We start from the raw sequence: 17,848 nt of genomic DNA on the forward strand, positions 1-17,848 counted from the left end.
ACTTAACAGACAATGAATGAACGTGAGGGTTGAGGTATTATGGTGTATATCTTTGGCTAGTGTTAAAACTTTTTGGGAGAGTTTGTTGCCCATTTGGGTCCCACAAGACTCAAGAGATTAGTCTATGCAGTTGTGCATAGAGGATACCTGATTTATGCCAAAAAAAAAATATTTTGAGAAGTTAAGATTCTATGTATTTCTCTAATCTATTTTCGGGAGAGATAGACACTTTGGTGCATTGACTCTATTTTTCATTTCTTACTGAAAACAATACTGCTCATATATTTCAAGGTGGAATTCAATAACATGATATTGTAACAAAATAATAAAATCCAATATAAAGGGAACATAAAAATTAAAAGAAAAATATCTTCTAACAGAAGTTTGCATTACATACTGAAAACAGAATCAACCCTTATAGTCCTAAAACTAAGGAAAAATAGAAGAAAACACAAACAATTACTGTCACAATGGTAGTGTATCCACCCATTCCAACAGCCTTCCTACCCCTCCAAAAAAAAAAAACCCATTAGGAATACCTAGGTAGAACTGATTTATGTCAAGCCAAGTGCTAACCTAACCCGACTTAGATTCGACTCAGATTCAACGTTGAGCCGATCTAAGTTGTTGGTTAGAGATCCGACCATTTGCATCGTATCGTGACTTTGACAAATCATAACTTGAAATCTGAAAGTGTCCAATTTTTATCAACGGTTGAGATCATTGACTGCAATAACAGCTAGCCCACAACATCAAATGCATTTCCATACTATAACCACCCAAACAACTGGGATTGGAAAAAAACAAAAACAAAAACCAATACATAGATCATGAAATGCATCTTAAGAATCCTAATACACTTACTTATTTACAACAATGGCAATAGAAATCAATGTTAAAAAAACCAAAACCCAACACACACAAAAAGTCAACAAGAGTTAAACTAACTGAGAGCAGATAAACCACCACCCTTCATCATTTGCTTAAACTCTTTATAATCAACCAAACCATTTCCATCAACATCAACATTTCCAATCATTTTCTTACAATCTTCAACAGTTCTTCCTTGTTTCAATCCCAAAGACACTAAAACAGATCTCAATTCATCAACACTAATAAACCCATCACCATTTTGATCAAACACATTGAATGCTTCCCTCATATCTTCTTCCTCATCTTCAACACGTTCATCCATAATAGACTCATACAACTCTTTAAATTCCTCAATATCAACACATCCGTCTTGGTTAACATCGATTTTCTCGATCATTTGACTTAACTCTTTGTCAGGAATGAAGATTCCTAAATTCTCCAAGGAATCATTCAGCTCCTTTTTTGTTATTCGGCCATCGTCGTTACGATCAAACATTTGAAAAACACGTTTGAGTTCATTTGGATCCATTGTTTTTGTCTTGGTAATAACAAGACTTGTTTTTGATGATGAAGAAGTGTTTGTTATAGTAGTGGTTTGGATGAGATTGGTTAAGGTTTGATGAGTAAACCAAGAATGTGGGAAGAAAGTTCTGAGTTTCTTAGGAACAAGACTTATGAGAAATGAATTGACAACGTTGTATAGAAGGAAAATTCTAAGTAAAATAGTTGGCATTTCAAACAAAGAAACTAACCTACTTATGATGATGTTGTTTTTTGTTGGTTGTGTTGGTTTTTTGTTTAATAGTATATATAAAGGCAAAGAAAGTTTGGAGAAATTAAAGTAGTACTAACGTATACTAAGAAGCAAGAAAGCATAGGGTTCTTTTTCTTTGAGGTAGTGAAGGGTCTTTATTGTGTCTATGATTTGAGGTGGTGGGGTTCTTTAAAGTTTTCACGCGTATTTGTGTTTGGTTTGTTAGCTTATTTTAAGACTAATTAAGTGAGAACAATTATTGATCATTAAGACTTGGTTGTACAAAAGCGCGTTTGGATTAAATTATTCAGTCACAAGTGTTTATTTTATGTGGCCCGTGTGTGTTACTTCTTCAATTGGGTTGGTTGCATTTGTTTGCCTACATGTTACTACTACATCATTGTTTATGTTATTTTTCAGGTAAACCAACTTGCTAGCATCTCACATGAATGTAGAGATTAATTGTATAGTTGACAAGATTTAAAAACTCACTTATAGCTTAATGTATGTCTTATAATTTATAAGTATAAGTTTTTTTCCTAGAAGGGGACTAAGCCCAACTAAAATTACGCAAAAAATTTAAAGTTTTGTTTGGTAACAATCTTTTCATCACAAGCTTATAGTTTACTCCCTCCGTCCCAAAATATAAGGGAAAATTGGTCAATCAAAGTTGATGTATTTAGTCCAAATTCTTAACCAAATACATCAAGTTTCTTTCATCAATTTTCCCTTATATTTTGGGACGGAAGAAGTATTTTAGTGACTTAAAAGCTATCAGTCATTATATATCGGTCATTAAAACTATAAGCTCGTGATAAAAAGACGGCTATTAAACTAATCTTTTAACTTCTGATTATAAGAATAGACCCTGGTTCTTTAAAAACTAATCTCTGGTAATATGAGTTTTTTTTTTTCCTGTAGCATCGATAAGAGATTAAATTTTTTACTTTAAATAAATAAATAAAAAACCATTTTATTTTTTTATGAAAAAATAACTAAAATATTTACTACTTGTAGGTGGTAGCACATAGGGGTGTGCATGGTTTAAAAACCACACCACACCAAACCATATTTATGGTTTTGGTTTATATCCAAAACCATTTTAATGAAAAATTGGTTATTTTGCAAAACTAATTTGGATATGGTTTATAATTGGTTCGGAACCAATTTATAACCGGTTTATAATAAAAAATAGGTTACTTATTTATAACCGATTCATCTTAAATTTTATTTTATTTTTTATTTTTTTTTAAAAATGCATTATTATAACTTTTAATTCCTATATATTTAAACTTTTTTTTTACAATAATTAAGCCAATATTTTTTTTTGTTTAATTGATTAAAAGAACATATTTAATAATTATTGTTTATAGAAAAAACATAATTTTTCTTTAATTTTATGAATTATTGGTTTATAATGAATTCATAAGAGTTTTTTTTCTAAGCCCAACATATTTCAAACTAAGCCCAAAAAAACAGATTTTTTTAAGCCCAAAATAATTAAAATATAGATTTTTTTTTAAAAAAAAATCATCAAAAATCTGTTTTTTATAATTATTTTTAAAATAAATAAATTTTGTTAAATAAAAAATAATTAAATATTAAAGGGTGGTTGACGGTGGCCGGCCGCCGGAGCGCCGCCGTCAACCACCGCGCCGGCCGCCGGAGCGCCACCGTCAACCACCGCGCCGGCCGCCGGCCGCCGCCGGAAAATCGCCGTCCGCCACCGTCCGCCGCCGGAGCTCCGCCGTGCCGGCCGCCGGTGGTCCGGCGTTGACCGCCGCTTTGACCAATTCCTCCACCACCTTATTAATTATTTATTTATTAAATTATATAATTAATTGAATTTGGAAATTTTTTTTTTTTTTAAAAAAAACTATTGGGCTTTTTCCTTATTGGGCCTCAATTTAAAAACCAATTTTAAACCAATTATAAAAAATTGGATAGGGTTTAGAATTGGTTTTTTTGTATTGGATTGGTTTGGTTTTTTTTTAAAATGGATTTGGTTATTAATTTTGAATATGGTTTGGTTAATGATTTGGTTAAGGTTACTTGGATTTTTTGCACACCCCTAGTAGCACATGATATTAGTTGGTGTAGTATTGATGTTTAATTAATGAGTAGTAATGTATACTTGTCCAGAAATAAGTATATTATGTTGTACAGTTGTACTAGAGTAGAAGACAATTAAAAGAATTTCTCCCAACCAGTATCTACCCTGACTCTCCCCTGACTCTCCCCTGTATGAAGAAGGGGTCTACTGTTGATTTTTAGTATTTTCTGTTTTGATTATTTCTTCCACGAATATCTACTATATAAGAAAAGAACGTACTTATGAAATTCCTAATTTGCCCCTTTTTCATTTTTTGACACATAATCAATTCAGGGTTATTTTGTGTCTTTATCAAAAAAAGTTAGTAGAAAAATGCTAAAAAATTTCTTAGTAGGAATCGAACCCTTAACCTTTTAGTTACAATTCTTATTAGATTTACCACTAAGCCATATGAATTAATTTGTTATATTTTTGGAACCAACATATAATTAACATGAGTTAAGTTAAAAGAAGAAAGAGGAAGTGTTTATTTATTTTTTCTTTTTTATAATAAGAGAGTAAAATTCATGTACAAATAAAAGGAGAGATTCAATGAAATTCTTTATTTCAACGTCATAAGTGCATTATATCTACTATATAAGAAAAGAACGTACATATGAAAATCCTAATTTGCCCCTTTTTCATTTTTTGACACATAATCAATTCAGGGTTATTTTGTGTCTTTATTAAAAAAAGTTAGTAGAAAAATGCTAAAAAATTTCTTAGTAGGAATCGAACCCTTAACTTTTTAGTTAAACTTCTTATTAGATTTACCAGTAAGCCATATGAATTAATTTATCATATTTTTGGAACCAACATATACTCAACATGAGTTAAGTTAAAAGAAGAAAGGGGAAGTGTTTATTTATTTTTTCTTTTTTATAATAAGAGAGTAAAATTCATGTACAAATAAAAGGAGAGATTCAATGAAATTCTTTATTTCAACGTCATAAGTGCATTATATCAAATAAGACAACAAATGTATGGTTTTTTTTTTTACAATATAGAGGTACATGGTGTTGTTTCCATTTATTTATGATATTTTATTTGAGTCCAACCCTTTCTTTAGTGTAATTTTATCATTTATTGTTTATGTTTCGTTATTTTAGATTCACTCAACTTGATTTATGGACTTCAATCCAATATTTAATTAAGTTAATTTTCAATTTGTAGTTCAACTCAATAAATTTAATTAATTTAATACAAGAATATGGTGGGAGAAAAACTGAAAAACTCCCGTAAAAAAATGGTGAGACAAAAACAATAAAAATTGTCAGTTACCTCAACAGGATTATTCTCTACAGTTGCGCGTGAATGATACATTTAGTTTAAAAAAAAGCAGTAAAAATTAAATACAAAGTTGAAAATAGTTGAAAAATAAATGACATTTTTTAGAAGTTTTTTTTAAAAGATTTTTTGTTTTTGATATAAGGATTAATATTTTTTTTAACAAACCAAAATGAGATATATTAACATAGAAAACCTCCCCAACACAAGACGTACCGAGGTAGACTACACAAGTTTACAAAGAGTCAGAGAAACAAAACCATAAAAAAATCACACAAGAAAGATATAATAAGAAAGATATGACTTTCGTTCTTATGAGATTTTTCTATGCGGAAGAAAATTATTGGAGAAAAAAAAGGACTAAAATATTATGTTGCCTATTTTTTTAAATAATTTTACGGGTTATATTCAAATTAATACGAGAACCTAATTTTTATGGATATATCTACGGGTCTTATATTTTTACTCATATTAATACGATTAATACGTTTGTCCGTTCGTTTATAACATATACGGAACCTATAAAATACTCATATATTAATATGAATTTTTTTTTTGTGATTTCTACGGAGCTTATACTTTTATTTATATATTAATTAAGTTGCCTATTTTGTTTTACAATTTTACGGGTTATACTCATATTTAATACGGTGACCTAATTATTTTGTTGATTTTTGTGAGACCTATATTTTCACTAACATATTAACAAGGTTACCTATTTTTTAATAATTTTAAAAGGATATATTTATACTCATATATTTAATACAGGGACCTAATTTTTTGGTGGTTTTTACAAGGCCTATATTTTTACTAATATATTAATAAGGTAACCTATTTTTCTATAATTTCTACGTTATCATTTATATTCAAATATTAATACAGAGACATAAGGTTTTTTTGTGATAGTTTTACCATTGTTCTTTTTCTATTTTTTTACCAAATATTATATCTTTCTATTTTTTTAATCTTTTAATCTACTTCCCAATAAATTACTATTTTATGTTATCAAGTGAAGTTTTCAATTTTTTACTATTTTTTTTAGACCTATATTTATAATTATATATTAATACGAGATCCTAATCTTTTGTGTGATTTCTGGGGACCTATGTGTTTTTTTTGGTACATGGGGACCTATGTGTTTTACTCATATTAATAAGTCTGCCCATTCTTTTATAACATATGGGGACCTATATTAATATGAAAACTTTTTTGTTTGTGTGGTTTCTACGGGACTTATACTTTTAATTATATATTAATTAAGTTGTTTGAAACAAAAATAAAATAAAAATTAAGTTGTCTATTTTTTTTTACAATTTTTCTGGTTATACTCATATTTAATACGATGACCTAATCTACAATATATTAAAAGAAGATACATATGAAATCACCAATTTGCCCCTATTTCATTTTTTGACACATAATCATTTTCAAGAGTATTTTGTGTCTTTATTAAAAAAAGTTAGTAGAAAAATGCTAAAAAATTTCTAACATTTCTCAGCAGGATTTGAGCCCTTAACATTTTAGTTACACTCCTTATTATATTTACCACTAAGCCATATGAATTAATTTGTTATATTTTTGGAACCATCTACAATATATTAAAAGAAGATACATATGAAATCACCAATTTTCCCCTATTTCATTTTTTGACACATAATCATTTTCAAGGGTATTTTGTGTCTTTATTAAAAAAAGTTAGTAGAAAAATGCTAAAACATTTCTAACATTTCTCAGCAGGATTTGAGCCCTTAACCTTTTAGTTACACTTCTTATTATATTTACTACTAAGCCATATGAATTAATTTGTTATATTTTTGGAACCAATATGAGTTAAATACCCAATTATAACCATAAAACTCCACTTTATTTGTTACTTCTCCCACGATTTTATTTTTTTTTTTTTATCTAAAACTCCAATTTTTTGTATGTAACCCAAATTCAAGAGGATTATTCTCTACAGTTGCGCGTGAATGATACATTTAGTTTAAAAAAAAACAGTAAAAATTAAATACAAAGTTGAATATAGTTGAAAAATTAATGACATTTTTTAGAAGTTTTTTTTTTTTTTAAAGATTTTTTGTTTTTGATATAAGGACTAATATTTTTTTTAACAAACCAAAATGAGATATAGTAACATAGAAAACCTCCCCAACACAAGACGTACCGAGGTAGACTACAAAAGTTTACAAAGAGTCAGAGAAACAAATCACACAAGAAAGATATAATAAGAAAGATATGACTTTCGTTCTTATGAGATTTTTCTATGCGGAAGAAAATTATTGGAGAAAAAAAAGGACTAAAATATTATGTTGCCTATTTTTTTTAAATAATTTTGCGGGTTATATTCAAATTAATACGGGAACCTAATTTTTATGAATATATCTACGGGTCTTATATTTTTACTCATATATTAGTAAAGTTGTTTATTTTTTTTTATAATTTTACGAGTTATAGTCATATATTAATATGGGGACATAATCTTTCGTGTTAATTCTACGGGACCTATGTTTTTCTTTTTTTTAGACTAACAACAAACAATATTCATTTATTCAAGTAAGTAGAGTACGTGTGAATCTGCACTGAATCTGAATCGGAGCAAATCTGAACAAAACAAACATTGTACTACAACGGAATTAAACCGGACACCGTACCAAGACGCGAACTCAAGACAAAAAAACTCTGCACTAAGACGGGATTAAAACAACATCAGACAAGAACAACAAAAGAAAACTCAAATGAAACATAAGAATGTGTGAAAAATCACTTATTTAAATAAGGCTTAAATGGAGTTTTGGTCCCCATATTTTCAATTTTTTGAAGTTTTGATCCCCCTATTTTAAAAACCAACTTTTTTGTCCCCCTATTTTAATTTTTCTTGAGTTTTGGTCCCCCACTCCATTTTATGGTCAATTTTGATGACATGTCAAGATTATTAATGACATGACATACTTGGCCAAAACAATATTCATGTCATTAAACTTTTTCTTCCATTTCAATAAATATATTTTAAATATTAAGAAAATTAAAAGAATCTATAAAAAAAAGTTAAATATATTAATTAGTGATTGATATTTTTTATCCCTCTCTTAATCATATCTTCAATGCCATCGTCATCCTTCGTCATATGTTTCTATCAACACCATCATTCACTCCATTACTATTAACCCTTCTTTCAAAATAAGTTTCATCCACAACAACAAACCCTAAAACCCAAAGAGTGGTAGATCATATTTTTAATATTGAGTTGCAGAAAATAAATGAAGAACAAACATTAATCCATAAAACAAGATAAATACCAAATTGATGACATGGATAATGTTTTTGCCAAGTGTGCAATGTCATGTCATTAATGACCTTGACATGTCATCAAAATTGACCCTAAAATGGAGTGGGGATCAAAACTCAAGAAAAATTAAAATAGGGGGACCAAAAAGTTGGTTTTTAAAATAGGGGGATCAAAACTTCAAGAAATTGAAAATAGGGGGACCAAAACTGCATTAAAGTCTTTAAATAAAAAAAAATATAAAACAATCAAAAAGGGGTGATTTTAGATCAAAATTGATCCAAAATCACCCCTCTTTGAAAGATGAACAAGAATAAAAAGCAAAAAGTAGGGTTTACTATGTTGTTGTTGTGGGGCGGCTATGAAAAAGCAAAAAGTGGCATATATGTTTTTCCTCTTATTAATAAGATTTCATATTCTTTAATAATTTATGTAGGATTATATATATTTATACTCATCAATTAATAAGATAACCTTTTTTTTTTTTTATTTGTACGAGACTTATAATTTTAATCATATATTAATAAAGTTGTTTATTTTTTTTTATAATTTTACGGGTTATACAAGATCAAATATTAATACAAGGACCTAATTATTTTGTTCATTTTTACGAGCCATATATTTTTTTTATTAATATATTAATAAGGTTGCTCATTCTTGACATATATTTATACTCATGCATTAACAGAAGGATATAATCTTTTGTGTGATTTCTGCGGTGCCTGTGTTTTTTTTTTAACAAACTAAAATGAATATTATTATTAATAATGAGTCCTGATTGACACAAGGTGTGCCAAACAAAACAACAACAGTTTATATCATACACGTACGCATGGCCTATGTTTTTACTCTTATTAATAAAATTTACAGTTTTTAACTATTTTTTGTGAACTTATATTTATACTCATATATTAATATACGATAACCTGATCTTCTGTGTGGTTTATGCGGGACCTATGTTTTTTACTCATATTAATACGATTAATACGTTTGTCCGTTCTTTTATAACATATACGGAACCTATAAAATACTCATATATTAATATGGAAACTTTTTTTTTGTGATTTCTACGGAGCTTATACTTTTATTTATATATTAATTAAGTTGCCTATTTTGTTCTACAATTTTACGGGTTATACTCATATTTAATACGGTGACCTAATTATTTTGATGATTTTTGTGAGACCTATATTTTCACTAACATATTAACAAGGTTACCTATTTTTTAATAATTTTAAAAGGATATATTTATACTCATATATTTAATACAGGGACCTAATTTTTTTGTGGTTTTTACAAGGCCTATGTTTTTACTAATATATTAATAAGGTAACCTATTTTTCCATAATTTCTACATTATCATTTATATTCAAATATTAATACGGAGACATAAGGTTTTTTTGTGATAGTTTTACCATTGTTCTTTTTCTATTTTTTTTACCAAATATTATATCTTTCTATTTTTTTAATCTTTTAATCTACTTCCCAATAAATTACTATTTTATGTTATTAAGTGAAGTTTTCAATTTTTTACTATTTTTTTAGACCTATATTTATAATTATATATTAATACGAGATCTTAATCTTTTGTGTGATTTCTGGGGACCTATGTGTTTTTTTTTTGGTACATGGGAACCTATGTGTTTTACTCATATTAATAAGTTTGCCCATTCTTTTATAACATCTGCGGGACCTATATTTAAACTCATATATTAATATGGAAACTTTTTTGTTTGTGTGGTTTCTACGGGATTTATACTTTTAATTATATATTAATTAAGTTGTTTGAAACAAAAATAAAATAAAAATTAAGTTGTCTATTTTTTTTTACAATTTTTCTGGTTATACTCATATTTAATACGATGACCTAATTATTTTGATGACTGTTGCGAGACATATCCTATATTTTCACTAACATTTTAATATGATTGCCTATTTTTTAATAATATTTACGGGACTATATTTATACTCATATATTAATACATGGACATAAGTTTTTTTTTTGTGATTTTTCAACACCTATGTTTTTACTAATATATTAATAAGGTAGCCTATTTTTTTTCTTCATAATTTCTACATTATCTATATTTATATTCCTAAATTAATACGGAGACCTGAAGTTTTTTTGTGATGGATTTACCATTGTTCTTTTTCTATTTTTTTTTACCAAATATTATATCCTTTCATCTTACCAAGTGAGGAGCGGCAACGCCGCGACTCCCGTGCGGACGCACGGGTGTCCTGCTAGTTATTGTCAAAAAGAAACTAGTAAGACTAATTCTTTTTTTTTTCTTTGACAAGATATTTGTTGATGATGTTACTAAATGCTGAAATTATTTTCTGGTTTTAGTAAGACTAATTCTTGATGGTGGGATTAAACAAGCGCAAAATAAATATATGTTGACGATGGTTACTAAATTAGTGCAAATTATTAATTGGTTAGGTGTTCATGGTCCGTTATCAAATTTAGTCGTCGATCATGTTTTACAATTTTGTAATGTTTATTTATGTGTTCAGTAAAGAAGTTAGGACAAGTCTCCAAGTCGTTTGATTGACTTGTTGTTAGAGTATATGGGAAGAAAGAAATAATATGATTTTTGCACTCAAAGAAACATCAATTGAGGTGATGTTTGACAAGATGAAATTAATGGTGGTGGTTAAAGAGTAAGAAAATAGGTTTCCTATTTAATTTAAAATTGTGGTGGTGTAATCATTTGTCTTGCTTGAGATTAAGTTTTGGGCGAAAGATATTTGATTGTTTATTTTATTTTGTAAGCTTTGTGTATATATCTTTTCGTTAGACAAGTTTATTTAATAGTAATATTTTGTTGGCTTTTAAAACAAAATGAAAATATAACAAATTATATATTTAATATAATGTATATATCATTTTTTTTTTGTTTTCTTAATAGTGTGTAGTAAATTAGTAATACTACTATTTTTTTTTCCAATCAAGTAGTAAGTAATACTACTACTATATTAGGGTGTGTTTGGTAACACAAATAAGTTAGTTCATAGCTTATTATACTAGCTTTTAAGCTTGTTTCATAAAATTAAAGGTGTTTGATAACAAACTTTTTTTTATTAGCTTATACCTTTTTTTCATATGTTATTTTAAGTAGTGTTTGAGCTTATAACTTATAATTTTTTTACCTTTTATCTCAATTTTAACATTATTATTTTAATTTCTTTATTTTTTTTAATAGAAAAACTAGCGACTCACATAAAATAATTTTATACTTTTATGTCATTTTATGATAGCAAAAGTTAAATCAACTAAACATTTTAATTTTATTCTATTAACTTTTCAACTATCAACTACTCCCTTCAGTCCTTAATATAAAATCCTTAGTATAAGAAAACTTTCGATATATCTAAAAAATAAAAAAGACCGGAAAGAGTATAAGTTAATTTTACGAAAAAGACACAAGAGTTAGGAAAAGATGACCCATACAGAAAACATTGCTGGCTTTGTAGGTAACCGTCTTTTTTGGGGAACATTGTTGTTTGTGACCGTTGATGACGGATCTAATAAACGTTGGAGAGTGGGACCCGCAAAAGAAAGTGACATAGGCCGGCATTATTATTCAGTTCACTCACACTCACTCCATTTCCTCAACGGCTCTTTGCGCGTCTCTACTCCTCCTGCTAACACGTGGCATGCCTCTTCAAATCATTTTTTTTTGAGGTGTTTGGTACAAATAAGCTACATTATAGCTTATTATATGAACTTATATGTTTGTTTCAAAAAATTAGAGGTGTCTGGTAACAAGTTTTTTTAATAGCTTATAACTTTTTGTCGGATGCTATTTCAAGTAGCGTTTGAGCTTATAGCTTTTTACACTTTATTCCATTTTTATCCTTTAATTTAATAATTACACACTCTAAAAAAATAAACTACCCACTATCAAATATGTCATTTAATATTTATTAACTACTTCAAAAGCTAATTTTACCAAACACTTTAATTTCAATTAGTTAATTTTTTAGTTACCAGCTATAAGCTAGCTTTTCAGCTATCAGCTAGCTTATGACTTATTTTTACCAAAAACACATTGTGTTTCATTTCTATTTTGTTAGAACAAGATTATTGTATTTGATTTGATTTATTTTCCATTATCACACACAACATAAATTTGTTTTGGGACTTCTTATGTATCTTAAAAGTTAAAAACATTTTTTTTCTCGTAGTTTTTTTTATTGCCCATTAGGCATTAGCAATGTGTGTTTGTGAAAATATGTCTCAAGCTTTTGCCCAAATTATAATTTCAAAATTATAAAATAAAAAAGAAACACACACTGAAATCATTGACATTTTGATACAAAAGAAAGAAATGAAAAATATTGACATGTTCTTTTCGGCCACTAAAACTATGTTTGAATTTATTAAAAAAAAAAAACTATGGTTGAATTGTTGGAATATAATGGAGCGGAACGGAAATAAATACAATGAAATGAAGATGAATAAAATGATGAAGATGTATTTTTATTTAAAAAGCTCAGTTTTAAAAAAAAAAGTATTTTTATGAGCTTTTAAAATAAAAATATTAAAAACAACATACACGTCAACTTTTTTTATAAAGTTAATGGTATAAATTAAGTTAAAGACTAATATGACTAACTGATTGAAGAGTCAAGGATTATTTCATATTTTTATGTGAGTTGGTGACTACTATAACAACGATGCACATTCAGCGACTAAAATGATAGTTTCTCTTTGGTCTCTCGTGTCAACTCAGTAAACTGATGTGTGTCAAAAAAAAAGTGTCAGATCAACTCTTTGTTGACTCAACGGACAAATTTAACGCCATGGGCTAAATGACTAAAGAAAAATAGATTAATGGATTATATAGTAGTTTTTCCTCAGTGAGAGACCATAATGACAACAAGTTTATTGAATGACGAAAATGGTTGTTTCCCCTAAAAAGAACGATATGAACGAGGAACATGAGAATATGTAAATGAAAGAGAGAGAGAAAGAAAGTGATTTTAAGAGAGAGATAAAGAAGAATGAGAGATATGTAAAGAATTGAAGAATGAGAGGATCTCATTTGAAAGTGTACAATGTCCCACACATTTACAAAATTTATCCTATAAATATTGTGTTGTTACAAAACTTTCATGTGTATATGTTGTCGCAAAAGTGTGTACAAATATTATCTTTATACATGATTATAAGTGTTATTAAACTGAAATTCTAGCCACTAAATTACTTGGAAAAAAAAAGAAAAGTGTTTAAATATTACTAATTTTCTATTCTATTTTTTTATTGTTCCTTTTCATTATTCAATTTAATTTCTTCCTCTTGAGCATATAAATTTTTTCATTTGTGCATAGTTCCATACATATAGGGTCAAGTCAACCAACGTGAAAATTTAATTCCATAATTATATATATACTTAAAGAGCTTGTAATATAAAAAGAGCTTATACTAACAAAAAAAATAGTTTGTAGTTTGTACAAAAAAAAGAACTTTACAGAATATCCTCACCTTGCATTGTGGATATTCATGTGCTATAGTAGTATAAAAAGAAAAATGTCAACTAATGTTCAAAGACACTTGTTAAAGAAAACAAATAATGTACTATTATTTTTCGTCCAAAAAATAATGTACTATTTTAGTAATAAAATAGTACATTATCTACATTTTGCTGAGAAATTCTGTATTGTTTAAAAAAGCGAGTTAATCGTGAATTAATTTTATCTACAATTTGCTGAGAAATTCTGCATTGTTTCCTGCTAATTGGTTATAAAACCAACAAATTAAAGGAAAATTTTTTGATTCCTTGAGAAAAAGTAGAATCTTTAACAAATATAGATGGTTGTGCAATACAAGTCACAACAGTATGTATACAATATGGCCAATTTATCCGCACAACAGTTACCTTCCCTGAAAATATGAGAGGATTAAATATTGAGGCCTAGCTGAAAACAATTGTTCCAACGATTCCTTAAATCCCACGGCACCATATGATGATTAGTAAATGCCTCCAAAGCGGATTTTGAATCACTCTCTAACCAAACATTGCACCAACCTTTACTGGTTGCTATCTCCATTGCCATGATCATGGCCATAACTTCTGTATACCAAAACGCAAGTGCATAAGCCAAACGTAATTGTGACCTGATGAACTGAATTTCTCAGTGGTTTTGGCAGTTGTCCCACCTGGCATGCCAATTTTTTTTGTCAAACTTGAAAGTTAGCTAAGGTATCGGTTAATAGCTCCCAATTGTGATTTGCTTTTCGTCAAGCGATTACGCTGAGGAAGGAACTATGTCCATCAGTTGTATTGTAATTTAACTCCTCTAAAGTTGGGTGTTTCTTAAGAAATGCATATATATAATGTAAAGCAGAAATAAAAATTAGTATATTGCTTGTTTGATTTATTGGTTGAAAATTTTACAAGTGTTATATTTATAGGTGAAAAATAGTCCTATTGGCCAAAACAACGTGGCTTACAAAATTTAGCTTTGCTTAGCTAATTACACAGGTAGTGTTGATTCCTCCCTTTGACATGGGTGCATGGCGCCCCAAGTTTGGCTTGATCTTCCCTCCTTTGCAGCATTTTTTCGTTTTCTTCATCCACGCTTGCATTGCCTCCATGTCAATAGTTGTTGCTTTTAGTGGTTTATAAACATGGAACACAACTAAAATACCAAATTGTCAAGTTTTACTAAGCTTTGATGAGTTCTATCATTCTCACGACCTTGACGGACCTTAGTAGCAGACTTCAGAAAGAATCGACTAACTCGCATTCGAATATTTTTATATTCTCCTAATTAACCTTCACTTGGAAAAGGAGAATTTGGCTAACTCTAAATTCAACTATATGGAAATCTTGGCTAACAAGTTATTTATTTTTAGGCGTAAACATGGTTTTAAGAGATATCAGCAAGTGAGCTGTGCAGATAACATGGAAGGCATAGGCGTAAACACGGTCACGTGTAACATACTAACAGTACATTTTCTGTTGTCCAATGGTTTTTTGCTTGACTTGATTAGTTATGTGATGCCGATTGTCTTTCTGGTTCTATAAGATATGTGAACTTCAGTTTGTTCAAGTACGAATTTGAGTGCATTTTAAACTAGACAGATACCTGCTAGATTTGATTCCTAACTAATTGAGTCGATGCAATCAAATTCTCTTCTTTCTTTGTTGATTCCTTTACTGATTAAGTATTAGCAGCTGTTACTTTTAATACCATATCAATAATCTAATAAGATAGAACTTATATGGTCTTTCTTACTTTAACTAACTAAAATATCTGATAAATTAGTTGAAATTGCAATAGGCTGTTGATGAATCTTAATCTAGAAACTTGAGGTGAATAACATGGTATTTGGCTAAGAAAATCAAAATTAACATATGCATATATATAACTCACAAATGGAGAGTAATGATTATCCAATAATAACTGATGAAAAAAATAAAATAACGGTACAAAGTATTTGAATAAACAAATAAAAATGAGCAACATAATAATTCAAGATCCTAAGAAGGTATCAACCTTTACATTTACTGCTCTAGACATGAATTTCATGCAAATAGGTGGCTGCACACCACCAAGAGCAAGAAACGAGCTAGGAAGCGACCAAATGCCATCTCCACAAATCAAACCAGAAGCAACAGCCGATGCAAATGCATCAGCCTTAGCCTTATCAACCTTCTGCCAAACAAACAATATCAAGCTTCCAACACACATATCAATAGCAAAATAGCTTCCAATGTAGAAAGGTATAGCCATAGCCATAGGAACTGGAATAAACTTGGCATATTTCTCTCCGACCAAATCACGAACAAGGTTAATAATTATTGCTCCAGCAAAAAACACGCAGCAAAGTACAAGACAGTTTTTCGGTAGAGCGGAGATACCGTCCACACCTAGTATAGCTATGTTACGATAAACAAGTGCATAAGGTGCAGGGTACTCTGAACCGGGTTGACCAAGAGTACCGAAAGCGTGGTAGAATAGCCAGAAAACACACGGTGATATGATACATCCCATAGCAGTTCCAATAATTTGGCTGAGAAACATGGATTTCGGGGAAGCCAATGTCATGTAACCTGTTTTGAAGTCCTGCATAAGGTCTGAAGCGGTAGAAACAATGTTCATCATGACACCACATGCTGCTAAACCAGCTATGACACCGCCGTTAGCTGCACCTGCCCAAGCACAGATAATGAAGATGGCTAATTTTCCGTAGGTGGATGCAAGGGACCAATCTGTCAGTCCACAACCGTAGGCATTGCAAAAGGCTAGCGCCGGTCCAAAGATGTAAATGCAAAGTATGTGATACCACTTTAGCTGGTGGAAAATGTAGGGAATAATGATGGTTGAGATTATTGCAATAATGACATAGCCGGAGATAGCAAACCAGGAGGGGATTTGATCTTTGAGAAACATCTCGGTTCTGCGCTTGTCATTGAACGAAAGTGTAGGTGAGAGATCTTGGGAGAGTGCTACACTGCTGTGTTTAAATTGGTTATACAAACTGTAAAGAGTGCGGCCAAGAACTTTGACAAAATTGTATAGACCATCACCAAGAATCATTGCTATGGCTATGAAAACTTTGTAGCCTTGAAGACCATGTAAACTGCTTTGTTTGAGATCGGAAGGGTACCAATCTCCTTTTTTATCTTCGATGAGAGGCCACATGACACCCCAAGAAAGAATTCCACCAATGAGTAGTGATATATTGATTATATATGGACATATCATCCCAACCCCGACATAGGTAGCTGAAAAGTCAAAGTAGAACTTTCTTTGATAGGCTTCTAGACCAAATGTTGGGAAGCTTGAAAATCCACAAGAATCACCAGAAGTGAAAAACCATTGGAAGAAACCCCACAAGAAACTAAAGGAGAAGAACTTTCCAAGTGCTTGTACTTGCTTCTTTGCTAGTTTGGCACCTTCTGTTGTATGGAAACTGTTGATGAGAGTAGCTGTTGCAGTACCACTTGGATATGTCAATCTGAAGTCAACGATCATAATCTTTCGGAGTGGAACCACCGAAAATATACCAAGAAAGCTAACAACAAATAGAAACGCAATCATCCATCCTAAACCAGGAATCTTAACATCCATCATCACATTGCCACCGCTTTGTTTTGCAACAGTTGGACTCATTGCAAACAAGTAACTACCAAAGCCGCCGCTAAATGCAATGCCACTTGCAGCAACAACACAAGTCTGAATAACAGTATTCTCCTGTCTTGTAAACGGTTGATTAAGCAAACACGATTTCTCAATGTCTTGACAAAGAAGAAACCTAACAATCCAGCCGAAACATTGAGAGAAGGAATAATACCGGTTGTAAGATTAAGCTTCATCACGATGAAGGTGAAAAGCACCGATAACATGAAACTGACGATTATAGCCCTAACCGTAATCTGTCTCTGCCATGTTGGCACTGATTTTCCTTCAAACCCCTTTTCAATTGAAGCCTCCTCCTCCTCCAGCTTTTCTTCCTCCTTAACCATCACCACTGTTTCGTTGTTGTTAGCCATTTTTCTTGTTGAGTTTGTTGGGATTTTAGATGAAAGATTAGAGAATACAG

General features: G+C 30.0%; 1 protein-coding gene and 1 pseudogene across 1 annotated transcript; both read right to left on the reverse strand.

Annotated features, from left to right (window-relative positions):
* Positions 1-349: 349 nt before the first annotated feature.
* On the reverse strand, positions 350-1,800 carry LOC123897732 (calmodulin-like protein 3). Its single transcript, XM_045948476.1, has one exon. It carries the CDS (start codon positions 1,604-1,606, stop codon positions 944-946), a length of 663 nt encoding a protein of 220 aa, XP_045804432.1. The 5' UTR covers positions 1,607-1,800; the 3' UTR covers positions 350-943.
* Positions 1,801-15,774: 13,974 nt separating this feature from the next.
* On the reverse strand, positions 15,775-17,666 carry LOC123898784 (annotated as a pseudogene).
* Between the last annotated feature and the right edge of the window lie 182 nt (positions 17,667-17,848).

Source organism: Trifolium pratense, linkage group LG7, assembly GCF_020283565.1.
Source record: "Trifolium pratense cultivar HEN17-A07 linkage group LG7, ARS_RC_1.1, whole genome shotgun sequence".
Taxonomy (NCBI): domain Eukaryota; kingdom Viridiplantae; phylum Streptophyta; class Magnoliopsida; order Fabales; family Fabaceae; genus Trifolium; species Trifolium pratense.